Source organism: Clytia hemisphaerica, unplaced genomic scaffold, assembly GCF_902728285.1.
Source record: "Clytia hemisphaerica strain Z4C2 unplaced genomic scaffold, Clytia hemisphaerica genome assembly, whole genome shotgun sequence".
In the NCBI taxonomy this organism is placed as follows: Eukaryota; Metazoa; Cnidaria; class Hydrozoa; order Leptothecata; family Clytiidae; genus Clytia; species Clytia hemisphaerica.
Genome location: NW_027104390.1, coordinates 964,562 through 983,655, shown reverse-complemented (window position 1 = coordinate 983,655; position 19,094 = coordinate 964,562). Strand labels below are relative to the sequence as shown.

The window sequence follows — 19,094 nt, the reverse complement described above, 5'->3', positions numbered from 1 at the left end:
TATTTTTGTTGTTTATACCAGCACAATACAACAATAGGCAGACACTATCCCGACATGAAATATGTGTCTAATATGAAACGGGAACGGGAACCCTTACGTAAAAGCAAAATCTTTTAATGGCTTTGGATTTTGTCAAAAATAAAATCTATTTTTAGATTAAGCGCGGTGTGCTATTGGATTTTAATCGAACAAACAAGAATGGTTAATTACACGCTTTTCTCTTTCATGATGGTGAAATTTGCCATAAATAAGAACATGTTAAGAATATCATGACATCACAGAATTTGGAAACTGAAGTAAAGAATACAATTTTTAGAGCCTTTTACCTGTGAATTGCTTATTAAAATTATTCCCCAGCAAGGCTAGAAGCTTTCTCAAAAATACCCAGTTTTTGTTTGAGTTATAATATATTGCATGCTAAGAACGCTGTAAAAATATAGTCACAACCGCTGAAAGATTCTCTAAAATTCTTTAATTACTGCACTAACCACGTAAAAAATAATTTCTTTCCATCTTAAGAATAGAAGAGAATAAAGATATATCCTAAAAAATTAATATTGTCAACTGATTCATTCTATGACTTCTTATATTGTTCTTATTTTGTTTTGTGGGTATTTTTGCCCATTTTCCTACGATCCAGACCCCTTTTATAGTGTAACTCAAGAAAATAAAATATTTTGATATTTTGAATCGAATTATTAATATGTATGTCTTTGTCATGTTCAGGCACGACGCAACGGGTACAGCAGGTACGGCGGCCCGCCCGTACCAGATTTTCACAAAAATACCCGAAGTTTTCCTCTTCGTCGGTAAACTCGCTATAAAATCGCTTAAATTTCCTCATTCGCCGTACCAGATATAAAAAGCTTCCGTCGTGCCTGCATGTTTTAGTACAAACGTATTAGTGTATTTTATTATTTACAGAGTCACAAAAATATTAATTTGTTTACAAAAAAATTATTTATTAGATAGTACAAATAATAAAAAATGTAAAATTAAAAACTACCATACCCAATCTGGTATTCCATAATTCTTAAAGTTTCAAACCGCTTAAGCAAGTAAAAAATCCAATGTATCCTATATTTACTTTATAATCATTTAGAAAAAGCTTTAGGCCATAAATTATAGACAAAGTAAAGCAAAAAAAGGATCGAATTTGCTGCACTTTACGTGCCACAGCGCATCTTAAGTCGAAAGAAGAGAAAATTTGTAACAGGAAAGTAGGTGTTTGAAATATTGTAAAAAATATAGAACTACTAAGCTACATCTTAAAGTTTACGATAGTATTACAACCAAATGCATGATATTCATGACGTAATGTTTTCTACGGAAAGACCCCAGTTTTTGCCAGTAGTGGTATTGTTTTTAAATTTTTTGTCTAGTTTAAATTTGCCATCAATGGCTAAAAACTGGGGTATGGGATTACCGTAGAAAAAACAACGTCATGAATATCATGAATGAACCTGCTTTTTTAATGTTGATAGTAGAGACAAGGTTTCATCTATGTGAGAGCTTTGTTATCATACGAAACAACATGCCCTTGGAAAGCAACAGCAGCTGGTGAACTGAAGAAAACTTTCTTGACAATGGCAGCAGCAATGACAAACACCAAAGTTGCTAAGAGAATGATGACAATCAATCCATTTGTTCCACTGAGGACACTTGAAGATTCTTGGTTTCCTTGGGCTGGAGTATCTATAAAAGAACAAAATATTGTGAAAAGGAATATCTTTATGTTCCGTTTGGTTACCTCTTGTTGAAGTCCCTCTGTATCAGCAAATAGGCATTAATCGACACAAACATACAGTAAATAATGAAACCCAAAGCTTCCTCCTAGAGGATTTTTCGACCTCGTTTTACTGACCACACCCTGGATTTTTACATTCGAAAAAAGCCGCCTTGATTTTCCGTTTTCCAGATCGTAATACTGACATCTTAGATCACTCGATCATCACTTCTTAATCTACCTACCTTTATCAATGATGTAGAAAACTGGAGATTTGACCAAAGCCATTTGTCTAACACTGGTTTTTTCTTCTTCTTCGATACTACGTCTCTTACGTTTGAGAGTAGGAGGGCAAAGTGTACATTCAGCGCTAGTTTGAGTATCCAGACAAACACGGACAAGGCATTGAGCAAAGATTTTGTTTTCAGAGGCAGATAAGTATCTGAAAGCTTCGGTCTTAAAGGTGGATATTGCTTCAGTTGCTGATATCCAGCTAGTTCCAGGTTCCGTTTGACACCTAAAGAGAAAATCAAATTTTTATCTGCTTTAGTTCCGGGGATATGAGGAAGGGAGTTCTTTGAATATTTTTTAATTTAAAATATTTCAATTTGGTACAACTCAAAGACCTTATCCATTGGAACATGAAACCTGACAATAACTATTGAAAACTAAAATAACCTGGCTGGCAAGATTTGGTTTTTCGATAAGAGGAGTTTTACTTAAAAATAATTATAAAAAAATTATGGAGATGAACGTGCTCGAATGCTTGAATCAATCTCACCCATTTATTAAATCGTACGAGTTGGCTGATCCGTCAGTGGTAGTCCAGCATCTTTGGATCACAACTTTTACTTCCGTTCGTAGTGATGTCAGGAATAGAGTGAATTTGATATATTCACCAACTTTGTACACTGGTTTCGAGGGGCCAGCGATAGATGAGTGCGTGAGAGAGAATACAAAGTCAGCAGTGTCATCTAGATAGTAAAGATGAATAGATTAGCAATATATCGAATTAAACGTCATAATAATCCTCGTTTTCTTTCAAGTCTGTTACAATACTATTCTCAAAATAAATAAAAATTGGATCGCATACTTTCTCCTTCTTCATTTTGGACTTACCATTATCAAAAGGAAAAAGTTATTTAAAGCAAACACAGAAGCGTCAAAATCAGGTCAATCTAACATCCTATCTATAATATAACGCGGTCTCCGTAACTTGAACACGGAAGGGGAACACAAATTCGTTCGAGTTAAGGAAATTTAGAGTAAAAAAGTAAAAGTCCCGGGGGGGGGGGGGGGGTACTAGGGCAAGATGGGTTACGGGGATGCTCCGCTGGTCAGGGTACCTTTTATAACCTCCACGAGTCCCAGGTAGGGTCGCAAAAACACCAAAATAGAAAAATCAGTCCCTCGTAGGGTGCCTTTTTTTGGAAATTTTGGGAAAAAGTAGAAAATTTGAGAAAATTTTGGAATTTCAGTCCCATTCAGGGTCACTTTTTTCGCAAATTTCGAGTCCCACATAGGGTCCATTTTTCGAACCTCAGCGGAGCACCCCCGTCGGTCGACAAGGGTAGTACCCCCCCCCCGGGGTAAAAGTTTTATCTTATTAACTCGTGAAGGGCCAAAAACTTTTAGTTAAGGAGACATTCGAATAATAGAGGTTCGAGTTAAAGAGACTACAATGTATAAAATTAAAATATAGTTTTATGTTGCAGACATTTGATTTCATACTTTTAGAGGCTTTTCCAGTTTTGATGTAAGTGATATTAAAATTTTCCAAATCGGTTTCGACAGTGCGGTTTCTCAAACACATGACATTATACTTATTGTACTCTTCACGTCCAATTCCAGCAGTTGGATTTTCACCGTACATGACAATGACAGTGGTATTGTAGATAATGTTGATGGCGTCTGCAAAAACATTGATTCCACACCTTGTGACTGCCGAGCCGATATTGACATTAGATGGAAGGTCTGCAGATGGGTTGCTTATTTCTCCCTCTAATCCAAAGTTGGCATCTTGTTTGGTAGTATCCCAATGGTATGTTGTACAGGAGGCATCACCACGTTGACCTTCGAAATAGATTTGCCATGTTCGGTTGTTATTGTTACCATCTTGTCTTTCATCCAAAGCGGTCTTGTTGAAAAAAACAGCAATTGAGTCATCATTACACTTGACGGCAAATTCTTAAATAAAATAGAAGTATCACTGTCAATATGTGTTGACCAATTAAAAAAATCCAGGAATACTCGTTTTTTATAAGAAAATCCTAAGTTTCTAAGCCTTTGGCTGTTCTCTGAGAAAAGACATTGTAAGCTTTAAGACTATAAATATTCTTAAATTGTTCTTATTTTGAACCATTTTTAAAAGTATTTTTGTAACCATTGAAACTTCATGTTTTTTATATACAGTAGTTTATCTAACTTAATTACGCACCATTTTAATAGTGTAATGATGTAAACTCTGCGTAAGGTTCACGTTTTTTATAAGAACAAATTAAAGAACATAAGGCCTCACTGGCCAAAATGTTAAGAACAAGATAAGAAGGCTTTGTGGACTCAAAAACACCCATTTTCTTAGGAAAATGATCAAAAATATTCAGAAAGTGGTAAAAATAAGAACACGTTAGAAACATTATAAGGCTGCAGGTCTAAAAAATTTTGGATGTTCTTATTAAAAAAAACGTGTACAGTAAACAACTTTTTAGTACGTCTCTAAACAAAGCTAAAGTTGTTTCGATAGCCTTTTTTTAATCAATGGCTCCCAGCATATCAGAGAATCTCGTAAGCAAAAATTGAAAAATTTCAAAATTTATAAAAATTAAAAAAAATATATTTCCGAAAATAAAAATTCTCGATTTTTAATACATAGTTTACTCACCGGCTATTTTAGGCTCCAATAAGGCATAAGATTGAACATGAACAACAGCAAAAGCCACCAGAAGACTGACGAAAAGAAACATTTCCAAGTCGTGCAGATGAAATTTCGTGAAACGCGTATAAGTTTTCCTAGATCTCTTCTTGTCACAAGCCTCTGCTTGTTGCTTATGTGTATCGTGTCCATTTCTGAATTTTTTTTCTCTACTTTATGATTTTATTAATTCCCAAAGGAGGATGTGATAAACAAAAGAAATATAATTGTACAAATTTTCTTAATTAGGCATTCAAAAATGATTGAAGGAGGGTACTTATTTTACTACTTAGGACCATATAAAGTTAGTAAAGGTCTTTTTAGATCTGCAGACATGACACGCACTAATGAGAAAACTGTAAATGCTTGGGGAGCAATGGAAACAAAAAATAACTTAAGGACCAAAGCTCGAAACAAATTTCCGAATAACTCGAACGACGAACAAAGCCAGCAGGCTAAAAAGTCTGTGAATAGAGTACCAATCTTTTTTCCAAGTGGCTGTACTGCAGCACTATTTGACGTTTTATCATATTGACGCTCCGATTGTTGAGCAAACTTTTGAATTAATGTTCTGATCATGTTTTAACAGTTTTTCCCCAAATTCCACACTTAATGTTCTATAGGTCGAGTTCTAATGAAAGATATAAATAAACATGCATACAAGCGTTCTTTTTATAAGAACATCGATAATTTTTGAGTGCGAGTAGTCTTTCAAGAATAGAATACCAACTTTTTTTTGTTTTTTTTTCTAAGTGGTTGTACCACAGCACTATTTTTTGTTTTATCATCTTGGTGCTTCGATTGTTGAGCAAACTTTTGAATTTAAGCCTGTCTCGAAAGTATGTTTTTAAGCATTTTCGCAGCACCCATTTATCCTATGTTAGAAACTTATACACACCGTTGGAAAGATATTTCCAAGGAGAATTAAGGATAAAATTTTTTCAAAAATTGAAAAATAAAGAAGATAAATAAACAAACAAACAAACAAATGAAAACAGTGATGTTTTTTTCTATTGTTTTAAAAATCACGACAGGTTATTTAGAAAAATCCAAACCTTGCTGTGTTCAGATTTTTTGTATCTACCTTAAATAACAAGTTACAGGACACCCCCTTCTCACAGGCCCGATGGGGTTTTATCAGCAAGTGGGGGTAAAAATAGCGGACCAAAACTCGATTAGGATTGATATTCCCTTGTTTTTATGGCTGGGGACTCGAATTCTATTGTTTTTTACTCAGAAAATTCAGTGGGGATGGAAAATATAGCACTATATTTTCCAGTGAGGATTTTCTCATCTGGTTATTTCCTGCGGGGACAAAAATTAGAGTACAATCTTCAACGGATGTGGAGCAAGATTGGCCAGAAAGAGGAAAAGAAAAACATTTTTGTTTATATCAGCAATAGCAAGACATTATCCTGACATGAAATGTGTGTCTGATATAAAACGGGAACACTTATGTAAAAACAAAACCTTTAATGGAATTGGATTTTAATGAAAGTCAGTCAATTTACGAAATTTACCACAGTGAAGACTTTGACGAATTGTTTAGATCTAACAATGCATGCACGTCAGACGCTTCGAAAATGTTGGACGTGAAAGTCCGTCAATTTCGAATTTGACGGTAGTGAAAACCCGACGATTTCAGGTCTACATACATTGCGAACTTGCCTAAATTACTGTACTAGCCATGTAAAAAATAATTTATTTACTCTAAAGAGTAGAAGAGAATAAAGATATATCTTACTAGTTCACGTGTGGATATAACCACACTGAAACGACCGCCTTCCATCATGCATCACGCTCGCGCAAGAGCGCGCGCACATTATTAACGCCTACATGTCATCTCCAGTACATTTAAGATTATTAATTGAAACAGATTTAATATAGTCATTTTTCATGTCTCGATTATTCATTTCCGAATAAAAGACATTCAGGGAAAAAAAGAGAAACACCTGGGTAATCAAGTTAAAAACCTGGAAGTAAATGGTAGACACAGTAATGAGCCAAGGCAAAACGAGATTAACGTACCACTATGAAGTCTAGAAACCGCCTCCGGCGGTCGACAAAATTAACATTGTGAACTGATTCTGTGACTTCATATTGTTCTTATTTTGACCATTTCTGTGATCATTTTTGCCCATTTCCCTACGATCCTGACCCCTTTTATAGTGTAACTCAAGAAAATAAGCAGAAAGTCGTGCAGAAAGTGTTTTGATTTTGAATTGAACTATTGATATGCATATAGTTGTCTTTGTCAATTTTAGTACAAACGTATTAGTGTATTTTATTATTTACAGAGTCACAAAAATATTAATTTGTTTACAAAAAAAATCATTTATTAGATATTACAAAAATAAAAAATGTAAAATTAAAAACTACCATACCCAATACCCAGTAAAGCAAAAAAAAGGATCGAATTTGCTGCACTTTACGTGCCACAGCGCATCTTAAGTCGAAAGAAGAGAAAATTTGTAACTGGAAAGTAGGTGTTTGAAATATTGTAAAAAATACAGAACTACTAAGGTATATCTTAAAGTTTACGATAGTATTACAACCAAATGCATGATATCCATGACGTAATGTTCTCTACGGAATCCGTAGAAAACATTACGTCATGAATATCATGAATGAACGTGGTCTTTAAATGTTGTAGCAAAGACAAGGTTTCATCTATGTGAGAGCTTTGTTATCATACGAAACAACATGGCCTTGGAAAGCAACAGCAGCTGGTGAACTGAAGAAAACTTTCTTGATAATGGCAGCAGCAATAACAAACACCAAAGTTGCCAAAAGAATGATGACAATTAATCCGTTTGTTCCACTGAGGATATTGGAGGATGATGTTTGAGCATCGTTATCGCTTGTGGTCGAATCTGAAAGAGAATCGAAATACTTTGAAAGGGCCTGCAAGAACCAACAATAATGATAGGGAAAAGTCGTTTTGTCGAAATAATTTCTTGCCACACAAGATCAACTTAAGTGTGTTTTTAGGAGTTTATATATATGGAAAACTATTACCATTGGATTTTCTTTTGGTGCTACAGAATTAAAAAGTACAGTATTTCCGAATAAAACTGTTTTTTTCAGTAACAAAAAATAATTTAGGCGATTTCACTATCTGGAATTGTGATCCAGAGGAATGTAAAGAGATGGAAAAACAGCTTCTTCAGAACAATAGATAAACGGCTTGTCATATAACAGGTCCTTTGTCCTTAAGGGAGTTTCTTTTGAGCTAATGAATTTTCTTTGTTGTTGCTTTAAAAAAGTTGTATAATTAGAGTGGTATGACAAAATTCTTTTGTTTCAGGTGAAATTATGCGGAAAGTTTAAGGGCTTATATTTTGGGGAGACCTCTTTTATACCAAAAGATCTTACTTAGCATTTTCTAGCGATTCTAATGATATAACGGCATCATCACCACATAATTAGATTAAAAGCTAAGGTGCACGAAAATAAGAAATCAAATTTGTCCTTGATGAATTTCTATCAATTTTTTTAGAAATAATTTGGTATCATTGTGATGATAATTTTTCAGACTACAAGTTAGTGTAAAATTTGTTACTGGATACTGAAAGTTTAAAAAGTAATGGATCAAAAACGAAAAACATAAAACCACTTTTATAAACACAGGTAAAACAAAAGAGTTTTCAATTGACACGATCAGAACACTTCGGGTAATCAGAGAAGCACTTTTTCTATTCCATCCCATTTCTCTGTGTGATCCCAGTTAGAAAACGTTGGTGTTCTGTCGTGGTCACCACTCTCGTGTTTTGGAAACCCTGTACACTCCCGCTGTTTTGACGAGCCTGAAAGTCAATCAATATACCTTTCACAACGTAGAAAGCGGGTGACTTGACAACCATTGTGGGTGCTTCAAATCCTTCAATTTCTGTAGTGTCATCAGAACTACGTCTTTTACGCCCAGAGACGGTACATTGATCGCAACCAGAACCCGTTTGTGCCTGTAAACACACTTTGACTATGCATTGAACATGGATTTTGTTATGGTCTGAAGCTAAGTATCTGAAAGCTTCGGTCTTGAAGACGGATCTATGATGAGCTACTATTACCAAGGTAGTTCCAGGTTCTGTTTGACACCTAAGGAGAAAATCGAATTTTTATCTGCTTTAGTTCTGGGGATGCGAGGGAGGGGGTTCTTTGAATATTTTTTAATTTAAGATATTTCAATTTGGTACAACTCAAAGACCTTATCCATTGGAACATGAAACCTGATATAAACTATTGAAAACTAAAATAACCTGGCTGGCAAGATTTGGTTTTTCGATAAGAGGAGTTTTACTTAAAAATAATTATAAAAAAATTATGGAGATGAACGTGCTCGAATGCTTGAATCAATCTTACCCATTTATTAAATCGTACGAGTTGGCTGATCCGTCAGTGGTAGTCCAACATCTTTGGATCACACCTTTTATTTCCGTTCGTGATGTCACTGCTGTCAGAGTGAATTTGATATATTCTCCAAGTTTGTAGACTGGTTTCGAGGGACCGGCGATAGACGAGTGCAGGAGAGAGAATTCAAAATCCGCAGTGTTATCTAGACAGTAAAGATGAATAGATTAGCAATATATCGAATTAAACGTCATAGATATGATAACCCTTGTTTTCTTTCAAAGATCTGTTACAATACTATAGAACTTATCGGAGTTTTTGATTTTTCTACAAAAGTGATGCATTGTTGAATTGTTTTGAGTGTATTACAATAGAATCCAAAACAATCCCAAAATGCATCGGTTTTTTAGAAAAATAAAAAACTGTGTCTATTCTCAAAGTAATTAAAAGTTGCAACGCTTTCTCTCTCCTTCTTCAGTTTGGACTTCATTATCGAAAGGAAAAAGTTATTTAAAGCAAACACAGAAGCGTCAAAATCAGGTCAATCTAACATCATATCTATAATATAACGGGGTCTCCGTAACTCGAACACGGAAAGGGAATACAAATTCTTTCGAGTTAAGGAAATTTAGAGTTAAAGAGTAAAACTTTTAACTTATTAACTGAAGGACCAAAAACTTTTAGAAGACATTCGAATAATAGAGGTTCGAGTTAAAGAGACTACAATGTATAACGTTAAAATATAGTTTTATGTTGCAGACATAAGATTTCTTACTTTTAGAGGCTTTTCCAGTTTTGATGTAAGTGACATTAAAATTTTTCAAATCGGTTTCGACAGTGCGGTTTCTCAAACACATGACATTATACTTATTGTACTCTTCACGTCCAATTCCAGCAGTTGGATTTTCACCGTACATGACAATGACAGTGGTGTTGTAGATAATGTTGATGGCGTCTGCAAAAACATTGATTCCACAACTTGTGACTGCCGAGCCGATATGGACATTAGATGGAAGGTCTGCAGATGGGTTGGTTATTGCTCCCCCTGCTCCAAAGTTGGCATCTTGTTTACTGGTATCCCAATGGTATGTTGTACAACCACCATTACCACGTTGACCTTCGAAATAGATTTGCCATGTTCGGTTGTTGTTGATACCATCTTGTCTTTCATCCAAAGCGGTCTTGTTGAAAAAACAGCAATTGAGTCATCATCACACTTGACGGCAAATTCTTAAATGAAATAGAAGTATTACTGTCAATATTTGTTGACCAATTAAAAGCATCCAGGAATACACGTTTTTATAAGAAAATCCCAAGTTTCTAAGCCTTCGACTGTTCTTTGAGAAAAAACTTTGCGAGCTTTAAGACTATAAATGTTCTTAAATTGTTCTTATTTTGAACCATTTTTAAAAGTATTTTTGTGTAATTTCTAAAGAAGTCGCGCATGAGTAAAATGTGCTCGACTTACTTGATTTAGCCATTGAAGCTTCATACTTCTATTTACAGTAGTTTCTTAAAAGAAAAGGAGCCTTCTTCAGAAGGTCTAAGTTCAAATATTGGATAAAACATACTAAAGTTAAGTTGAATCTTTGAATATCTTCAGCATCATAAATGAATAATTAGAATATTTTTACAAAATTTTACCCCCCCCCTGGCTCCAATGGAGGATTATCATCTAGAAAGTTTTTTCTTACTCTGGTTTGTGAAATATACGACTACCCTACAACCTAGCCAAATTGGCTAACCTTCTTTTTAGACCAACCCGAAAGAACATATTGTTAAGAATAATAACATTTTAAGAGGTTAAGCTGCTAAGGGTTTACAACCAAGACGTTATCATAAAAATACTTTTACTTTTGCATTCTGGGAATATTTTGAAATGATGCACGCCCAATACAATTATAGAAAATTTTCTTTAATAATCTTTCGAGTGAGTCATTTTGCTCTTGTGAGAATTTCCATAATTATCTTGCTTAATTACCCACCATTTTAATAGTGTAATGATGAAAACTCTGCGTAAGGTTCACGTTTTTTATAAGAACAAAAGAACATAAGGCCTCACTGGCCAAAATGTTAAGAACAAGTTAAGAACATTTTAAGGCTTTAAACTCTAAAACACCCTATTTCTTAGGAAAATAGTCAAAAATATTCAAAGTGGTCAAAATAAGAACATTTTAAGAACATTTTTAAGGCTTAAAACTAAAAAAGTTTAGAACATCTGCAGGCCTAAAAAATTTTGAATGTTCTTATAAAAAGCTTTTTAGTACCTTTCTAAACAAAGCTAAAGCTGTTTTGATAATTTTTTTTTAAGCATCGGCTCCCAGCATATCAGAGCATCTCGTACGCAAAAATTGAAAAATTTCAAAATTTATAAACTCAAAAAATATATTTTCGAAAATATAACAACCTTTCAAAAAAATCTCGATTTTCAATACATAGTTAACTCACCGGCAACTTTAGGTTCCAATAAGGCATACGATTGAACATGAACAACAGCAAAAGCTGCCAGAAGACTGACGAAAAGAAACATTTTCAAATCGTGCAGATAAAATTTCGTGAAACGCGTTTAAATTGTTCTTGATGTCTTCTTGCCACAAGCCTCTGTTTGTTGCTTATGTGTGTCGTGTCAATTTCAGTATGCATTTTTCTCTACTTTATAATTTGATTGATTCCCAAAGGAGGATGTGATAAACAAAAGAAATATAATTGTACAAATTTTCTTAATTAGGCATTCGAAAATTATTGAAGGAGGGTACATAATTATTAAAAGTCTCTTGGGACATAATGACATGTTTGATAAGAATGTACTTGATTATGACTCATTAGAGGAACAATCTTTCGAAATATACTTTTTTTTGTAAGAACAAGTAATTTTTGTTGACGATGGTTCTTATTTGTATACAGAATTGTTTGAGCCTCAAAAGGCTCTTACACATTTTTTCTATAAGAACAAACTATACAAGAACATAAGGCTAAGGTGGCCAAAGTCTTATGAACAAGTTAAGAACATAAATTTTTGTCGAATTCTTCCCAAAAGATTTTTGAGTAATAATAAGCTGGGAAAAAGCTTTGTCACCGGCTCTATAGCATGGTATGTGCGGATGTAAATTTACATTATAGGTTACGCAGATGTATGTTTAGACCATTGAGTTTGAAGCCCCGAAGGAGTTAGAATCCGAACTCTTTGATAGGAAATGAAGCCTATTTACCCTTTAAAACGCGTGGCCCATTAGTTAGAATAGCAGACCTCTAAAGATATACTTCATACAAGAAACTTTTTTGCTAGAGAATGAGCAGAAGCCTAGTGGCCCACGACATTGTTTTAACGTTCATCTAACGTTATATGGACGTTATGAACATTAGATGAACGTTGAAACAATGTTGTGTGCCATATCTTCGTGCTAACGAAATGTTGAAGGTTTCTCTCTGTCCCTTCGAGATTTAGCACAATATTCTACCTATGATTTAGGGAATGGGGAATTTGTCCAATTTTTTTATTAAGTAATTACAACGGAGTTTGGAGATAAGGTATCAAAACCTTTGTATCAATTTTAAACAAGAACTATATACTATGATATAGATGTATGACTGACTCTAGATTTAAAAGGTTTCTCCGTTCATTTCTGAACTACTATGTACTATGATATAGAATTATTGCATAATACGCATCGCTTTAAAAAAAAAGAAATACGATTTAATATAAACCATGTTGTTTTGCAAGAGAAAGAATTATCACCGGATTAGAGTTTTGTAACACTGTCATATCCCGCTGTTGTTTCATAAAAATGTTTTAATTCAAAATTGAGGAAAAACCTCATAACAGAGATAGCTTGAGCGCTCGTAATCTTTACCAATAATCAGATTTGATTATTAAAGCTTTCAAATTTGGTAAAAAAGTTCTGATACCTCCTTCTGACAGACCCACTGGGAACCCTTCCCACTGGAAGAATTGTCCAAAATATTCTCCCGTTGGAAAATTATCCTCCATTTTCTGTCCCCACTGAAAATAATCAAATAAGCAAAACCTCACTTCAAAGTATGCTGCTTTTTTCCCATCCCCGTTGAATTTTCTGACTTGAAAACAAAAGAATTGACATCCCCAGCCATAAAAAATATTGAAATATCGACCCCCATCATCAAGATTCAGTCCGTTATTTTTATCCCCACTGGCTGAAAAAGTTTTACCGGGTCTGTGAGAAGGGGGTGTGTTCTAGTTACCGGGCGAAGAGAGAGACACCATTACCATTCAGAGCAAAATGGCTCAAAAAATTGAGAAAGCGTCTTTGTTAAAAATTTGTTCTTCACTCTTGCTAATATTTCGAAGCGTCTTTGAAACTTTGAAAGTCGAAGAAATCGGAATTTTCGGGGTGGTTGAAGGGCTGATTGGTAAAATTACGACTAACATTTATACAGGAAATACACCTTTTCGGGGGGACCTTTTCGAACGTAGCCCTCAATTGCCACGCGGGCATTTTTTTGTCCCTTTTTTCACCCTAAAACCATCCCAGTCTTAGTTTTCGCACCTAAAGACAATAGAAAAGGGTGTAAAAAAGAATTGAATCGAGTTTAGGGGGGAGTAAATTAAATAGTAAAGTGGCACGCGCCTGACCGCGCAACTACCGTCGAAAAGGTGTATTATTACTATGTAACCGGAGGGTCGAAAAGGTGTGTTAAAAAGTATTTTCTCGTGACAAGTTTTGGTGGTATCATATCTAAAATACCATAGTGTGATAGTAATCTTGAAATCCATTTTTTTACGTATCAAATGAAAGCATGACGTGAGTATAGATATGACCACAGTTTACAGTTTATCTGATTCTGCCGGCGTACTGACAGATAATGGTTACTTTATCCTTCTTGTGGGATTTCAGTTTTTTGATATTATCTTTTTAAAATGAGTCGTGATTTCTTATTACTGTACTTACACAAGAGATCTTAGAATTTTTGGGATATTCAAAAAGATTTTCAGCTATTTTCCCTCGATTTTTGCTTGATGATCGGAAAATTTATACCAAACATTTTTAGTGTCTTGCTTGTCCTACGCTAAAAATGTGCCACAGTTTTGTATTAGCTATCCAGGCAAACCAAAACAAGTTACTGTGGTCGAGGATAGGTTTTTTTTAAACTTTTGTTAACAAAGTATAATGTATAATGTTGATATCGAAAAGCTTAACCGTTGAAAATTGAAAAAGATTCGAAAAATCATTAAGTATTAGGTTTAAAGCCCCAAGACATGAAACAAAACCATTTATTTCCCATCCAAAATGCGTGATCCGTCACTTGGTTTTCACACAAGCACTGGATTGAAAATCGAATGCATCTAAAAATTTAAAAATGCGTCGCGTGAAAAGAGAGTGCTGGGAACTTTTCATGTATACATGTTTTTTTATATAAAAGCAAACTATATAAGAAGATAAGGCTTTGATGGGGAAAATGTTAAAAACAAGTTAAGAACATTTTAAGGCTTCGCGGACTCAAAACACCAAATTTCTTAGGAAAATAGACAAAACTCAAAAAGTTAAGAACATCCAAAGGCTTCAAAAATTTTGGATGTTCTTATAAAAAAAAACGTGTATGGGACTAATATTAAATTTTTAAATGCATTAAAAAGTGAGTCATCGGGTACTATGTAAATCTCAAATGATATGTCAAATGATATGTCGAACAAACATATGATAATAAGGTTATGGTACGTTTTTGATGTATTACTGTATGTAATTATTTTTAAACGTTCTGAGAATTTAGTGACAATAACATCCTATACACAGCACAATCAATGAGATTTTCATATATTTCTGATTTTGCAATTTTTTTTGCTTTTTTCTAGCTTTTCTTAGCAACAGCGTTCAAAATAAATCTTTATGAGTCATACGTAGTCATACGGCCGAAATGAAATAACATCTACATATAGTATTCCCTCTTTAAATCGAGAACCCGAAATTGGATTGCTTTGAATCTTTCTGTAATTCGAATTAAAAACGTAAACTTTTGGTCCCTTAAAGATTGCATTAGAGAGAGTCAACCATATATTTTTACAGTGTAAAAATGATTGTTGATTCCACACATTCGCTGTTACTCCGAACAGAAATTAAATCTCTGTCCTTTCTGTTAAGATTGATAAAGAAACCCTCTCGAAATACACGTTTTTTTTTATAAGAACAAACTATATAAGAACATAAGGCTTCGAGCCCAAAGATTTAAGAACATTCTAAGAACATACTAAGGCTTTGGAGACTTAAAAACATGCAATTTCTTAAGAAATTACATCAAAATGCTCAAAAAATGCTGAAAATAAGAACATTTTAAGAACATTTTTAGGCTTCAAATCCAAAAAACTAAGAACATCCGAAGGCTTCGAAAACTTTTGACGTTCTTATAAAAAAAAAAATGTGTAGCGCACAAAATTAGAAGCAGCTTTGTAAAAAATATTGAAAATCGACCTAATGCTGGGAAAGTTTTTCTTCCGGCTAATTATATATCATTCCCATGAAACATAACATTGATGCAAATTATCCGATAAATATTGGTATTTGCAATGTATAAAACACCCCTGTGTCACAGGCTCGCTGGGACGGAACATTACTGGAAAATTACCCTACAATTTCAGCCGCAGATTGACTTTAATTTTTTCCCATTTCGATATTCAATGTAAAAAAATGTAGTCAAAGAACAGCCCCGTTTAAAATTTTAAATGCTCGGAACAATAGAATTTCTACCTCCATTAGGATTTCGATAGAATTTTTATCCCCACTGTGGGAAAAAGTTTCACCATATGGCTTGTTATAAATAACGACGACGACGGGCTTTTTCTACAGAATTATTTCATGCCAAGGGGGTCAATATCGAAAAATTACTTCTACAGTAGTAATTTCGAGGCTTTAAATCCAATACTTTATTTAAATGTAGTTAAATCTGAGTCCACCCAAGGGTCAGTCTTTAAAGCAAGTCTACCTTGTTTAAAGACTCCAAAGACAGTACCGAGACCACAGATGGTCTCAATAGTCTCAAAAGAAGGAAAAAAGTTCAATGTATGTTTCAGATTTGTTTTCATGAGATTTGTGTATTAGGTTTTATAAAACAGACGCCTGGAAAAAATGCAGATTAGTACTGGGTGGTGACCTAGACTTAAGTCGTTCACAAAACGTGTAATACTATATGTAATAATTATATTGACGTTATATGAGATTGCGATACTATAGTTACGGGATAATGCAAGCTTGTATAACAATATCCTTCGGGGTCTTATTCACCCATATTCTAATTTTTCTTAGATTTATTCCCCGAGGTGGGGGTAGTTAGGCAAAAATGGGTGTTGGGTATGTGCGGACGGCAAGGGTCGGATTTTTGACCTTTCAAAGTCTTTCTAAGGGTCGCAAAAATCAGAAAAATTTAAATTAGTCTCTCTAAGGGTCGGAAAATTCACGAATTTTTGGAATTTTTTTAGATTTAGAGTGAAAAAATTGTAAAATAGTCTGTCTAAGGTTAGGGAATTTTTCAAAAATCGAAGAAAACTTTTCAAAAAAGTCTCTCTAAGGGTCACCTTTTCAGCAAAAATCAGTCTCCATAAGGGCAGGTTTTTGGAGGACTCATCCACACATACCCCTTATCTGCCAACCCTAGTACCCCCCCCCCGAATTTAGTCGTCTAGTGTGCCACATAGACTATAAAGGCAACCTTTGAAAATTACACTGTAGCAAAAAACAATTGGGAATGTAGTCGATAATAGCTTGAACTTGCAAAGTTTGGATGCAAACGATATGAAGAGAATCTGAGGAAAAAATTATGCATTTACTCATGAATGTATAAACGCTTTCTTAGGTTTCAAGCAAAAGGCAACACACGTTTTTGGTGTAAACATAGAAATTTTCGACTGAACACAGATCATCATATTTACCATAAAACACCAAATTTCTTAGGAAATTGCATAAAAATACATTTGACGCTTTCTAATTCGATTTTTAAGGCGGATTAGATTTTCATCGAATTAGGGAATATCAAATTGTAGAACGTCGTTTGCGAGATATTCTTGTTGACGGTATACAAACCCGATATCTAATTTCAAAATTCATTGCCGTACTATGCTACAATAAGCGTGAGATACACAGAGTAGATTGATGTCGACTTTCAATATTATCGAATAATGGGAAGCGTATCGAATGATAGGATGTCGAATTTGAGAGCATCAACTACACTCACTAGATGATAAATATAAGAACATCATTGTTAGGCTTAAAATTTAGGCAGTAGGGCAATTTTGTTATGAGCTGGAATAACTCGAAGTTGAGAAATCATTTGAATAATTTCAACCCACACTTTTAATCTAAAGCGATAAAAATAAATCATTGCTTCCCTACATGTCAACAAGAAGCTTATTCCAAAAAGGACGGTTACTGTATGTATCAAAACATAGTCATTAAGACAAAATATTTGTCTCTTTTAATAGAAAGTATTTCAATAATACGCTTTTTTGGATTATAAGTATTTATGATACGACTGAATTAAGACCAGACTGTCAGAAAACCATCGTCTCATTTGTCAAAGAATTATGCCCGAATTATGTTCTTGAAGGTGTTGTTTTTACATAAGTGTTCCCGTTTTATATCAGACACATATTTTATATCAGGACAGTGCCTGCCTATGGTTATTTTATGCTGATATAAGCAAAAAAATGTTTTTCTTTTCCTTTTTCTGACCAATCTTGCTCCACATCCATGTCAATCCAATATGAAAAAGATTGTGATTTAAAAGTGACGAGTAAAGCAAACGATATCACTCAAAAATTTTGTTTTTGAAAAACACACGGGTCACTTGTTCTGGAAAGAAAAAAAGTGTCTTCATTTCCCATCCAGGATTCTCGAGTTTAGCCCTTTGGGCTTGCAAATCAACGGGCTTATTGGTATTAGTCTGTAGAACAAAATTTTTAATCTTTAAAGTTAGTGTAGGACTTACAGAAATCATTTGCACTTGGAAAAATAAAAAAATTCGCTGACGTCATTAAAACCGCTTAAATGTGATAAAACGTTAAATTCGACTCTTATCTAATGTGCAATCTTTCGAGTCTGCATTTGCATTGGTTACACTTTATCATTGATTTTCCTCGCTCGTACTTTCTATGAAAGCAAGATCAAAATCAGATTAAAAAAAATGCGTAGGGTACACGTTTATTGAGTTTCAAGCCTAAAAATGTTCTTAACATTTATTTTCACCATTTTTGAGAATTTTTGTCCATTTTCCTAAGAAATCGGGTGTATTAGAGTCCGCAAAGTCTTGAAATGTTCTTAACTTGTTCTTAATATTTTGGCCCTCGAAGCCTTATGTTCTTATATAATTGTTCTTATAAAGAAAAACGTGTATTATGGCCGTATCATAGATAGGAAATCGTGATAATATTGTATACACCCACAACCACGGGACAAAATTTAGATGATAGTTCGATGAAGGAGAAATTCAATCATTTTAAGATAGCATAACTTTAGGCAGCTATACATATAAGGGAGGAAGGGCTTCTGGAATTCTTTGATCGATGTTTTTGTTATAGTTATTAGCCAGTTTTATCTGGAAAACTGAATCATAAAACCAGCTTTTAGTTTTATCCAAGTAAGGCCGTAAATAAATTTAGAATTCTCGCATTCCCAGCTATGTTACTTTTAAGATTTAAAGCAATTCCAACTAAATATCAACCGAGAAAATAAAATGTGTATTTTGACTATGGATTAAGAATATATACAGTGAACCTTTCTAATTCAAACTTTTATTATTCAAATCTTTCTATAATCCGATCTTGTTTTTAATCCCCGTCAAGGGAAAAACAACCTAAAATAATTTCTATAATTCGAATCTCTCTGTACTTTGAATAAATTAGTTTTCCCATTCAAATTCGAATTATAGCGAGAGTCAATTTTAGAATTTTAAGAATTTTAATGAATATCGGAGAAAAAATTGTTTAGTAAAGATATGCCGTTGCACACAGCTTACATGTTGATTGAAGCTGAGACTCGAAGTTGAAGTGTAGGCTCTCATCGTCATTAAACTGTTCACTTTATATAACTGTTAATAACCCCGCCTCCCTTTTTTATGCAATTTTTTTTGAAGGAGGTTAGAATTTAC

General features: G+C 34.0%; 3 protein-coding genes across 5 annotated transcripts in view; all 3 read right to left on the bottom strand.

The window, feature by feature from the left end:
• The window catches only part of LOC136819854 (uncharacterized), a 190,655-nt gene that overhangs the window by 25,709 nt on the left and 145,852 nt on the right, over positions 1–19,094 (bottom strand). The window lies entirely within an intron of this gene.
• On the bottom strand, positions 886–4,776 carry LOC136819853 (uncharacterized). The gene is made up of 5 exons (XM_067076096.1): positions 4,608–4,776; positions 3,458–3,913; positions 2,508–2,700; positions 1,972–2,243; positions 886–1,695 (listed from the first exon to the last, which is right to left on the bottom strand). The coding sequence occupies exons 1-5, from the start codon at positions 4,687–4,689 to the stop codon at positions 1,502–1,504; spliced, it is 1,197 nt and encodes a 398-aa protein (XP_066932197.1). The 5' UTR covers positions 4,690–4,776; the 3' UTR covers positions 886–1,501.
• Positions 6,847–11,627, bottom strand: LOC136819858 (uncharacterized). The gene is made up of 5 exons (XM_067076107.1): positions 11,436–11,627; positions 9,763–10,217; positions 9,000–9,192; positions 8,464–8,735; positions 6,847–7,510 (listed from the first exon to the last, which is right to left on the bottom strand). Exons 2-5 carry the CDS (start codon positions 9,902–9,904, stop codon positions 7,308–7,310), a joined length of 810 nt encoding a protein of 269 aa, XP_066932208.1. The 5' UTR covers positions 9,905–10,217; positions 11,436–11,627; the 3' UTR covers positions 6,847–7,307.